Source organism: Cololabis saira, chromosome 6 (genome assembly GCF_033807715.1).
Source record: "Cololabis saira isolate AMF1-May2022 chromosome 6, fColSai1.1, whole genome shotgun sequence".
NCBI classification, from domain to species: Eukaryota; Metazoa; Chordata; class Actinopteri; order Beloniformes; family Belonidae; genus Cololabis; species Cololabis saira.
The window spans coordinates 31765960-31778813 of NC_084592.1; the positions used below are offsets into that span (position 1 = coordinate 31765960).

At 40.8% G+C, this 12854-nt stretch overlaps 1 protein-coding gene across 1 annotated transcript in view; it reads right to left on the reverse strand.

Annotated features, from left to right (window-relative positions):
* ramp1 (receptor activity modifying protein 1) overlaps positions 1–12579 on the reverse strand; it is a 100873-nt gene extending 88294 nt beyond the window's left edge. The window contains exon 1 of the mRNA XM_061724545.1: positions 12183–12579. Coding sequence (XP_061580529.1) covers positions 12183–12228 — 46 coding nt within the window. The 5' untranslated portion in view covers positions 12229–12579. The remainder of the gene's footprint in view (positions 1–12182) is intronic.
* Between the last annotated feature and the right edge of the window lie 275 nt (positions 12580–12854).

Genomic DNA, 12854 nt, shown 5'->3' on the forward strand with positions numbered 1-12854 from the left:
GCATGTTAGTTTGAAATTGACTGGAGAGCAAGCATAAAAAGAACATCTTCTGGGGCATGTCTACTTTTAGTCACTTCCTTTCCCCTCTTTCGACCTTAACTCCCCATTTATCTAATTAGCTAAAGACCAGGGGGCAGCTCTGTAGAACAAGATGCACACAAACACACATAACACACAGACAGAGTTATATATCAGGACTATTAAAACTTTCACTATCCAGCTCCACCTACCTCATTTATCTCTCTCTGTCTTCTTAAACGAATTCTCGCCGTCATTGCCCGACACCAGCCCTAATAATTTATGAAGCTTCATAAAAAAAGTGCCCTGGAGTCCTTTACACCAGAATTAGGTACTCTATTCAAGCAGAGCACACATAGCAAAAGCCCACTTTAACAAAATATATGTATCCTCATAGATTCTTAGACTTGAGGCAATAAACCTGAAAGATAAATGGACATTATTGTTCTTGGTGACAACGGCAGAGTCCGAAAAATCTAGGTATTTTGTTCACACTATTGTGCTGAAGAAGATATATGTGTGCTAAAGCTGGAGAATATCAGCCAACAAAGTCCTACATCTCACTAGAAGTGACACAGCAAAGCGACTCTGTACTCATGTAACCAGCACTTATCTTTAACATGTGACAGCTTTGTTCCCCATAGTTCCCCAGCTTGAGTAATAGTGCTGTGGTTATTGCCTGCTGTGCTCATTGCAGCTGTGTAATTATCAGTAATTAATTAAAGTTTGAATTACCCCTTTACATTTTTAAAAATAGTTTAGACAGTTAGATTTCTCTGCTTTTCCATAACCCTTGGCATCTCTCTTGCTTCTCCCATGACTGCATCCTGTGTTCTTGGTGTCATCCTTGCAATATGCTCATAGGGTGAGAAGCTAGTAGCCTATAGCATGTGAAACTTTCCTCCATCATCAAGACTTTCTTTTATGACACAGTTTAAAAATGAAGCCAATGCATGTCCATACTAGCAGTTGGACCCGTCTCCCCGGATGCTGAGGGCAGAGGACACAAACATCATTAAAGCCATTTTCAATCATACAAAGCATGATCCAATAAGCACATGAATAACACACCACAAGTAAAATGGTGAGAATACAACATGCTCCTGAACTACACTTGACCAGCTGTTACGCTACACAAATAAAAAACTGCTATACACTGAACTTAGCTGAGAGCGAAGGCTCCACAAATTCCAGGGATGTAAGGAACATCATCCTGCAACAAAAAGTCAGCGAGCTCACAGTCAAAGAACCACAAAGGAACAACGTATTCAAATGTATTCAAATATGCCTTGTAGTTCCTGAGATACATTCTTTTTAGGTATATCATTTGATTTATGGATTTTATGGTTCCGCATTAAATCGACGCAGAACCTACGGCGTCGAGTACGGCGTACGGCGCGCGTCGCTGCGTAACCTACGCCGTAGCCTCTGCGTTGGTGTAACGCGGAACCATAAATCAGCCTATATTCTGGCGAGATCTTCGCAACAACGGGCAAACGAGTGATTATGTACATTCACTGAGTGAATATTATGAAAGTAAAATATATATTTCTCGCTAGAAATGTAATCAAAACGCATTTTTATGCAGAAACTAACTCAAAATATTGATTTTATTGACTAAAAAATAAAAAATGTCTGCCATGTTTCTTTTTTTTTATTCAGTCTGCAAATGATGACGTAAAGCATTGTGGGGAATTTTCTCAGGCCCTCGGTCGCGAAGTCAGCATCTGAAATCCCCGCTCTGAAGGGCTAGATTGATAACCACTAGCCCTCGTTTAGGCCACTACCCCTAGATGCAAAGAGGAATTGGGACACCACTACCCTCACGGGAACGCGCAAAATTTAGGGGTAATGCTGAAAAGTAGGGGTAGGGGGTGTATTGGGACTGGGCCAAAGTCAGATGGGAGAACAATCACTAAAAGGCATTCCAGCACAATAAAAAAGCCTCATAGCTGAACCAGGGCCGGTGTTGGCCTACTTTGATCCTGGGTCACAATAATGCAAGAAGATAGATATATAAACAACACAGAACAGAATTGTGGCCAAATAGAGGAGAAGTTGTATTATATGAGGGCAGGAGATTTCATGGGTATATAGATGACCGTTACATCTCATCTAGAGAGCGTGATCCGCAAACCACTGGTTCCAAATTTACAACGCATGCTACTCGCACTGCAGAAAAACAGCATAACTCTCATTCAGAAACTAAGGCAAGACATCGCTGTGGGAGACATATTGTCAAGAAAGTCCCTGGATGATGAGGACAGTTCACTAATGGCGCTTTTCCACCAATACCTACTCTGCTCATCTCGGTTCGCCTCGACTTGGTTTTGCGCTTTTCCACTCCGGGTCTTACCGTGCAGAGTAGATACTTTTCTGTAACTACTCTGCTGAGGTTCTAAAGGCTGGATTATGGTTCTGTGCTACACCAACGCAGAGCACACGCCGCTGCCGTGACGCTTTCGTGAACCCTTCGGACTTCTCTATCACTCCATTTCGCCGCGGTGCAATACCCCCCGCGAGTGCTAGGGGGGTGCGATCTTTTCCTGAATGGTTTATCCAACTTTTCAGGTCACAGTGAATCAAAGAGATAATGACAACTATTGTGCAAAAAAAAAAAACTCACACATACACTAAGAAAAGAGCGCTGAAAGTTCACGACTGCTTCACGAACCGGAACCGGAAATGCGTTGCTACCAAGCGAACCAATCACAGCCCTCTCGGTCTGCGTTGGGTCTGCGACCTCTTGACGCTTAGTTACAATTTGTGGGAGGTGCACGTCAGGCACGGCATGGCGTGCGCCATGGCGTGCGCCGTGGGGTGCGCGACGTGGCGCAACCTGCAGCGCACGCTCGGCGTCGATTTGTTGCAGAACCATAATCCAGCTGTAAGCAGGCCTAGTCAGGCTGTATATGACGTCATCACACCACATGCCACCGATTGGTCAGGGGGTTGGTGGGTCAAACGTCTGAGTCAGGTGTCAGTGGACATCAGCAAAAGAGCGACTCTGATGGCAGCTTCTTGTTTATTTTATTCAACCAGCAATGGCAGCGCAAAAGTCTGTTCCGTGGTCCAACCCTGAGGTGCAGATAAGGAACGAAAAGATCTACCAGAAGCTTTGCCAGTCCAAAGCTGCTCATGACTACCAATGGACTTTTCAGCAGCGCCGAGACAAGTTTTTAAAAAAAATTAAAAAGCCTTGCAGCTGAAAAACCTTCTCTCACTCTCATTTTTTTACTTGATATTGAACACAAGCCACAGACCAAGCAGCACATATACCATCTCCTCCATTTTCTCTATCTTTGGTGGTGTTTTCCTCTTCGTTTATGTCACACAATCAAGTACATCACAGCAGCTTCGCCCCAACCCGCCTACTTCTGAGCCGGGTACTGGATTGTAATGGAAAAAGAACTAGGCCAAGTTGCGTTGAGATCAGCTGAGCCGAGTAGGTACTAATGGAAAAGAGCCATAACAGAGGCAATTGAGACTCAAGTTCACACGATCATCAGCACAGCCTCTGTGAGGGCAGACAGACTCAAGGACATAAAGACAGCTATAGCTTTATGTCTCATAAGTGACAAAATAAGTGTCATAAGTGACAATGGGCAATCCTGTGGATTCCATCACACCACGTCAAGCCCACATGACCCCCAGACAATGGTTTTGGCAATGGTCTTAAATCACCAGTTCAAATCCTGATGCGCTGCAGACTACGTTCCATTCTACCTAACAACGGCGAAGCAGCTGCAACCCCAAATAACCCCACAGAATATTGTGCTAGAAAGGAAAAGGAAATGTCAGCGCCGCCAGAAAAAACACTATGACCGAGTTTCCACACCTTTACTGTCACTGGAGCACCCACCCGATTCCAGCAAGAAGATAGCCAATGACAACCAGCCAGTCGTCCAGCCTGCAAAAATGGTGCGCAGCTACTCTATCACATCAGAACTGATGGTTCTATACAAGGGAAATGTAAAGTTTGCTAATATAGATGGACAGATGCTCTTATTTTGATATACTTATATAGGAAGTAGTATCCACAGTACATTCGTAGCTTTACTCCAAGTTGTTGTAACCAGGGAGGATTGAATAAAGTGGCAACTGCCAGAGATCCAACAGCACACCTTGTGGACCTGAGTTTATGCACTTAAAAGCGAAGACACGACACTTTAAAAAGTGCTGTTACTAGTTTCGTCAGAGTGTTTGTTCATCACTGTGACTTATACAAAGATCAGACCACAGCTTGTGGTTTATCAGTGGAAAAACCCTGCTAATTTCGAATGTACACAAACATTTACTCCAACTAAAGCACCAGTTAAAACTCGGCCCTTTGTGAAACTGGAGTTCTCAAAGCGAGCTTGATGCAATATAAATACATCTGAACATGTTAATTAAAATGGGTTTTTCTCTTCATAATCTATTTTCTTATACTGGGGAAGGAAAGAGTGTGTAGGACTGAAGCAGACACTACCCTGTGATCTGGTGAGGCTCATATTTATCATCGCAGAAAAGTTAGTACCCCCTTCCTTTTAATTCATAGTTGTAGTCTTAGTTGTATTATGTAAAAACAATAAAAAATAATTTGATTTTAGTAAGTGTTGGTATTAGAAAATCTTGTCTGTTTGAGGTTTGTTTAGCTGTTTTAGAGCATTCAGGTGTCTGATAACACAATGCCAAGACAAAAAGACATAAGCCGCTTAAGGAGTGGTATTAGAGAAGCAGTTAGCTGCACATCAGTTTGGAGAGGATGAAAACATAGAGCATCACCACTTAGGTTTGCAAATCTCCATCTGGCCAACACAAGACTTCTGGAGCAACTATCTATTAACACATGACATAAAGATGAGTTGTCTAATGTCCAGCAATTTTTGAAAAAAAACAAACAAACCAAAAACAAGCAATATTTCAGGCACGTTACAGTCACTGACACAACCATGGATTCCTCTGTATACTAACATCTTCTAGAGGAGTATACGAGGCCAGTTAAAATGTAGTCATATAACAGGATAATGATTCTTAGCATGCCAGCAAAGCTGAATCGTGGCAGCCGACCTCAGCCCAATTTCGATGCCGGTGCAAGATAGGGATGCAAATTATCGATTATTTCATTAATTGACAGTTGATAACCTTATCGATCGATCATCGATTAGTTGATAGTTTCCCCCATCTGAGATACAAACATAATTTTTTTTGCTTATATAAAATACAAAGGACATTTTAATGTATTCCTTAATCAAATATTTATTTGATACAAAAGTAACAAAAAGACATTTTTGTACCACAAGGAATATAATAATAGTGCACTTCAAGGCTATTAGTAGTAGCAGCAGCCATAATAGTGTCATTTGTGGCAAGCAAATTTTAAGTTCTAGTTACGTTTTAAGTTAGAGTTTTGGCAGTGTTAAAAATAAAATGATGAGACCTGCTGTATTGGAGCACATTTTCTTTTAGTTAAAACTGTAGCGGGGACAGATGTTTAGAGAAACCTATGTATGTACCGGGTGAAGGCTGATTTATGGTTCCGCGTTACAACAACGCAGAGCCTACGCCGTAGGCTACGGCGGCGGCTCTGCGTCGATTTAAGGCGGAACCATAATTCAGGCTTTAGGGGAACATATCGGAGAACAACCAGAAGAATATAGAGTGGATTAAAAATAAAAGTTAAGCACTGAGCTACATGTGTCTCCCGTCTGGGCCATTGCAGACTCATTGCCTGAGCATGATATTACTAAAACCAAACATATCCGCCGTCTTTCTTCTAACTTTATGTGCGCGGCGCACCGCGTTGTGTCGCATTAAATGTGGTCCGGGCGTAATACCAGCTGGTGAAATTAAACGAAAAAAATAAATAAATAAATAGATTAATTGTAATCGTTAATTTTAATCGGGTAATTTCATAACGGCAATTAATCGAAAATCGATTAATTATTAACATCCCTAGTGCAAGACCATACGAGAGCCAATGAATGCACAAAGACCTTAAACTTGAGCGATTTTGTAAAGAAGAGTCTGCCGAGTTCCTCCACAACAGTGTGACGGACTGGTAAAGCCTTACAGAAAACAACTACTTCAAGTTATTATTTTCAAAGGTGAATTCATGACGTATTGAATAATGGAGGTAATACATATATTTTTTCCTTCTTCTTTGTACTCCATCTTTCTTTAATGAATTATGGCATGTTGAAAAAGTTCTGCGTTGTTGTTATCATGAGGCTGTATTTGCCTACTGGTAAAAGACACTACGGTCAGACCATTTTTATTCTGTCTTTACACAAAACAATGTAGGACTACAGGAAACGTTAGTAACATTTGCAAGAGTCTAGAACGTCACATTTTGTCAACCATTTAATTTCTATAACTGTAATGGTCATGCACAGAATTCCCAGATGTCTTCCTGTGAAATATCTTGTGTGTAAATATGATTCAAATGAATATAAATTGAATCTGCAGCTGGTAAAGATGATCACCTTAGAAAAATAAGATTAAAACAACTCTTTAAGCTAATTTCGTCATATTTGTTAGAAAGAGTGACTTTTTAATAGGATACCCTTTCTGTACTCTGAGGACTGGAAGAGAGAAAAGCCAACAGAAGATCAAAGACTGGAAAGGACAAATGATGGCCTTGTTGAAAACGGTCATTTTGATTTGCTTCAGTGGTGTGACACTGACAGATTAAGAGGAGCATCCCAGACAGATGAATGAAATATCTGAATGAAAGTAATTTGGGGATTTTGAGAAGAAAAATACAATAGAGAAAATGACTTTTTAAGCCTGTGTTTTAGATGGGAACAGAGACGAACAGGAATGAGGCATCCCAGTGCTGATGAGTCACAACTGTCTCTGTAAATCTAGAACACCTACACCGTGCTTTGTTACAGGAAACAAAGGGCAAAAAACAGAGGAAGACTGCCTGAACACCTTCGTAGGAGCAGCACAGAGAGTGTGTGTGTGTGTGTGTGTGTGTGTGTGTGTGTGTGTGTGTGTGTGTGTGTGTGTGTGTGTGTGTGTGTGTGTGTGTGTGTGTGTGTGTGTGTGTGTGTGTGTGTGTGTGTGTGTGTGTGTGTGTGTGTGTGTGTGTTGTGACCACATGTTCCCTGCTCAGAGCACCGTTTGCTTTTGTTTTGGGGTAAACTAATGGGATTCACGTTACAGTTCAGACTCAAGTGACACATTTTAGAGGGAATAATCAAGGAAATGAAGTCACCAGAACTTCTCAAAAGCCTCAAGCGGCAATAACTGTGAATATTTGTGTGTGAAACTGGCAGCATAAAAGACAGAACAATGATGCATTCACATATTATTATACGCCAAAGTAAACCTGCACAGCTATGTGCTCAATTAGTGATCAACGTGATCTGGCTGCTTATCGAGGAGGAGTTAACTTAACGATTTACAGGTCTCTTCTTTTTGATCTTTGTACTGAACTGAACAAAATGATTCAAATTAATCCATCAGTTCGTGATTGGAGCCTCTATTATAAAGAATAGCAGGACAAAAGTGAGGAACAAAAACATATTTGATTAACTTCATCAAACCATTTTCGTAAATCTCTCTTTTCTGCAAATCTTCATCTCGTGAATATTTTCACCTAAAAAGTGAAATACATCACATGATACTAGGCAGACTGTAAATATTTACATATGCTTCACGCTGAGCTTTTTTGATTTTTTTCCATCATTTGCAAATCTATTTTTGGTACTAAACATCTCTTGAGAATCTAGACAGTCGGAAATGACGCGGTTCTTCATCCCAGCCTGCTCTTTCAACAACCAGACTCCTATTTCACCTTTGACCGGGACTGTATAAATTAGGAATAAAGAAGTCTCATTATTTACTGGTTGGAAACTGCATCCTATGAATTATTTCTGGCAGATTTTGAATTTTTTCTTCTGTTTTAAGATCTTGTCTGGTGGCTGTAGTGGTTAGCTTACGAATTAATTCTTTGTGGAGAGAAGGGTAAAAAGAACAAAATCACTAACCCTCGACATCACTTGTCCCATCCAGGAAGTCTTGTTTGTCCTTAACAGCTGGTTTAACTGTTAATCTCCCTGTGTCGGTTTCTTTCTGCATTTCTTTCCCTGTGATAATCTACTCTGTCTGCCTCCTTGATTGTGTTTTCATGTTTAAGCATGAACACTTCCTCCTAATTTGAATAAGGAGTTTCTGCGGGTAGGTGTCTTTGAAAAAAAGAGTAAGGCCCAATCTCAATACTCCCCCTACTTTTCTTCACTCGCCCTTCTTTTCTCCACTCGCACTTCTTTTCTTCCCTAACCCCTAAAAAAGAAGGGGGAGATTTTAGGGCACTTGAGATCTAGGGCACTTGGCCCAGGTGCCTGTCCCATTTCTCCTACTCCCCCTCGTTTTCATCCCTAACCTGATCAGGAAGCAGAGAGCCAAAAGCTGTTTTAATTTCAGCTGTAGCGCTGTTAATATGGCAATTTATTAAGTTTTAATATTTTTTCAGGTATAAAGGTAACCTTAAGATCCGCAACCTGGGCTCAGTTTATCCAAATAACGCCTATTAAGAAATTTGACCCGATGTTTTCGGAGATGAGAAGAGCCGCCGCCCCCGGGGAGCAGCCTTTCTGTCTGCCGGCTCCGGAGTTTGGGTCCGCGTTAAATCGACGCAGAGCCTACGGCGTAGGGTACGGCGCGCGTCGCCGCGTACATCGACGCAGAACTTACGGCGTAGGGTACGTAACCTACGCCGTAGGCTCTGCGTTGGTGTAAAGCGGAACCATAAATCCCTTAATTCTGGCGTGATCTTCCGCAACTTTATCTGAAAGTGTGTAAATTACCCAGATAACAGCTGGATTACTTTGTGGTTTCTGAAAACTATTATATCAGAAACATCCAAAACAAATCTGACGAGTCACAGGATTATTTCTCTGTATTTCTCTGAGATGAGTCTGCCTGTTTGCCTTCGGTCGGCGAGTCAAATCGACGCAGAGCCTACGGCAAAAGCATTCTGGGAAATGTTCATACCCCCTCGCTCGCCAAGTGAGCATCTGAAAACCCTCGATTTGAAGGGGCTATTCTCAGCCCCTAGCCCTCATTATGCCCCCTCCCCCTAGGTGAAAAGAGGAATTGGGACACCACTACCTTCACGGGAACGCGCAAAAGTTAGGGTTAGTGAAGAAAAGGAGGGCGAGGGGGAGTATTGGGACGCAGCCTAAGTGTGGTTCCACTGGGTTGGATTCTACTTTGGGGACAGATCCCATGGATGCAGGACAAGTGTCTATTGATCACATTTAGTAGGCATACATCCAGTCAGAGAAACAAAGCATGTAAAAGCAGCCATCGTGATTGTTTTGAATTTGAATAGTGGCTCTTGGACGCTCCTGTATGAGTCAACCCATAACCCCCCCCTGCAGATTATTCCATTCTCGACCGTTGGTAATGACTATGGATTGAGGTGGTACGAGACCAACTTCATAAGAGAGAATATTCTCAAAGTGAATGGATATGGCTGACCAGGCTATACATTTGTTGCAATAATTAGACAAATTACACTAATGAGGGTAGATGAAAGGCAATGGAGCAGCCAAAAGCAAAGAAGAACTGTTGTCATTGTATCTCGTTACTTTTTATATTTCTATCTTTCTGCGTTAATAGGGTAGGGAAAGTAAAAACTACACCAAACACAGATATATAGATTCAAGATCCTGTAAAGATCTCAGACATTCATACATATATTGGTAAGCTTCTAGGGACTATATTAAGACTTGAATCATACAGGCAACAGCAGTTTTATGTTTTGTTTTGCTTTATTTTTTCCCAAGTCATTTCAAAATTCAAAATGTAATCCAGCCATTTCCAACCATTTATAGCCTGTCTGGGGATATTCAACCATGTATAATACTTCCTCTCCTTGCAGATGAAGATAAAATAATTTCCATGGTGCAAATTAAAGATACATACCAATCAAACTTTAGGGTGGGACTTGTCTCTTATGTTTCTGATGTAAATTAATGAAACTTGTGTGAGGACAATCATTATGACATTCTTTGAATTTATGAGAAATGTCATCTGTATCGTTTGGTATAATTCCCACAGGCCAATATATCATGGACCAGAGGAGACAAAAGTCTCAAACATGGTATTTTTATACAGGACTTTAAGACTGAAAGTTGGTTGCCTTTTTTAATGAAATGAATGCTTAACTGTCAATGAAATTGTAGAGGCCAATATTTACAACCGAGAATGACCAATGTTTTTGAAACTTTATAGATCAATTTATATGTATGTGGAAAACAATGTAAAAATCATCTGAAACTAGTTAGTGTGTGTGTGTGTGTGTGTGTGTGTGTGTGTGTGTGTGTGTGTGTGTGTGTGTGTGTGTGTGTGTGTGTGTGTGTGTGTGTGTGTGTGTGTGTGTGTGTGTGTGTGTGTGTGTGTGTGTGTGTATGTGTGCCCATTCGGCCCATCTTCCAGATACATTCTGCTGCAGATGTTTCTGCAGTATTCAAGACCTTTTTAGCTCATATACCAAACGCTACCTCTCAACTCTCTGACTTCATTACAAGCTCAGAAAAGAAATGACAGACAGGAAAGGAAGTAATCAGTACAGCCTACACCCACATGTCAAACTGACTAATGTACAGTAATTACACTGAATACGAGAGGGTTAACTGGTTAACTGGGAGCTTAACGTCAGATTTTTCTTTGTTTCAAGGACAACTTTGATCTTTTGATCCTGATTTTGTTATCATCCTTTGACAAGATGAAACCTTCACCGTGTTTAATCTGTTATTGATCTGTTCTGTTTTATCTAAATAATATGTATTTTCATAAAAATCATGTCATTATGCTAAAATTACGAGACTGCAAGGTTAGTGAGGATGTGGTGAATGGGTGTTTTATTTCTTTAATTTTATTTCTAGATTGTAGAAATAGTTCAATATAATGGAGTTAATAGGACCAAACTGTTTAAAAGAGTTCAATATAGTCATATAAAAAGTACCCATGGATATAGAAACTACCTCTTTTGATAAACTTTAGTAACTTGTAACTTGTCAGATGAAAGAAAGTAAGCCTGTCATAGAGCAATGATCTCCATCACACTTCGCTGGCTGTGAGCCCAACAGCACTGCTGCCATCCAATTTAAACACAGATTATTAAGTTTGAAAAGCAAACATGGTTCTTCTGGGTGCCTTCATTGATCCTTTAATAAATGTCATATCATATTGTAATAAAGTGACATGCCAGGTAGTAAATTGAATGAATCAATTGTTTTATTTCTTTTCTTTTTCTTTTAATAGGGTCAACAATCAAAGTTGTTAAGTGTTACGCCTAAACAAGCCACTTGATGCCTGTCTATGCTGCATGGCAGGGGCGAAAATCCCGGGGGGGACAGGGGGGACAAGTCCCCCCCATTAGTAAAGCTGTCCCCCCCTAGAATAATTTGAGACAGAATTAATAATTTTGGAACAATGCAGTAGTATTTAGTAGTGATGCACCAAAATGAAAATTTGTGGCCGAAACCGAAATCGAAAATAATAATAAACAGTAAAATCTCATTACACTTAAAACAAGAGTCATCACCAGAAAAATAACTTGTTATTTGACAATTTTCACCTGTTTCAAGTAAATTTTCACTTGAAATAAGTAGAAAAATCTGCCAGTGCGACAAGATTTATCTTATAAGCAAAACAATCTTGTTCCACTGGCAGATTTTTCTACTTATTTTAAGTGAAAATCTACTTGAAACAAGTGAAAATTGTTGTTTTTTTTCCAGTGATGAGTCTTGTTTTAAGTGTAATGAGATTTTTTTTAACAAAAAATTAGACATTTTAACTAGAAATAAGACAAATATTCTTGTTTAGATTTTGGGTTTTTGCAGTGTATTATGTCAGATGTGCTGTATTATTGCCACCTTCCACCTAATACCATTGTTTTTTGTCCCCCCCCAACTATGAAATGGGATTTTCGCCCCTGCTGCATGGAACAGTAAACTTCTCAGTCACAAAGTAACAAACCATATGGTTCAAATTTCCTCTTTTTTGGTATAAATTCGGTCCAAGCAGCTTATAACATATAAAAAAATGACACATTAAGCTCACAAGAAAAGAAAAAAAACTGCACGTGTGCAATTTCTTTTTTCAAAACAAGCCAGTAGCAACACTTTTCTTGCACATGTAGAAGCAGGCAGAGTGAGACTCACCTACAACGGAGCAGAGCAGTGTGTGTTTCTGCAGAGCGGAGAACATCCTGTCGCTCCAACGATCCCTCACTGAAGTTTTCAGGATGAAGTGAAGGGAGCTGGAGTTCAGAGAGGGACTGGGAACAAAATGAAGTGACTGCTGGCTAAGATATCCATGTAATTCGGCCGCGGTTGAGTCGGCATCAACGTGAGCGTCTCTGGTATCACCTTGCGCTGCTGCTGCTGGAAGAACCTATGCGTCCTTATTACTGCTGCACTACGTCAGCCCCCTCCCGAGTCCTGCTGTCACCGATTGCGTGTCATACCGGCAGAAAATGGCCTTAATCGTCAGGATAAGACCTATTTTTTCAAGCTGTCACTGACTTTGGAGAAATCCGTAAACATAAAAAGTGTTTGCTGTGCCTGGGACCGGTGGAGCTGAGACTGGACCCAACACAGTCCAGAGAGCAGGCAGGAGGAGGGGGAGGAACTGCTTAAACCTGTTTATGGTTCCGCGTTAAATCGACGCAGAGCCTACGCCGTAGTCGCATACGTTACGGCGTAGGCCCTGCGTTGGTGTAACGCGGAACCATAAATAAGCCTTTAGAATATTTATCCACCGATGAATTTAAAAAAAACAAGTCAACTTTTTGCATTTGATTATTATGTAGATCAAGAAAGACTAGTCTTTGT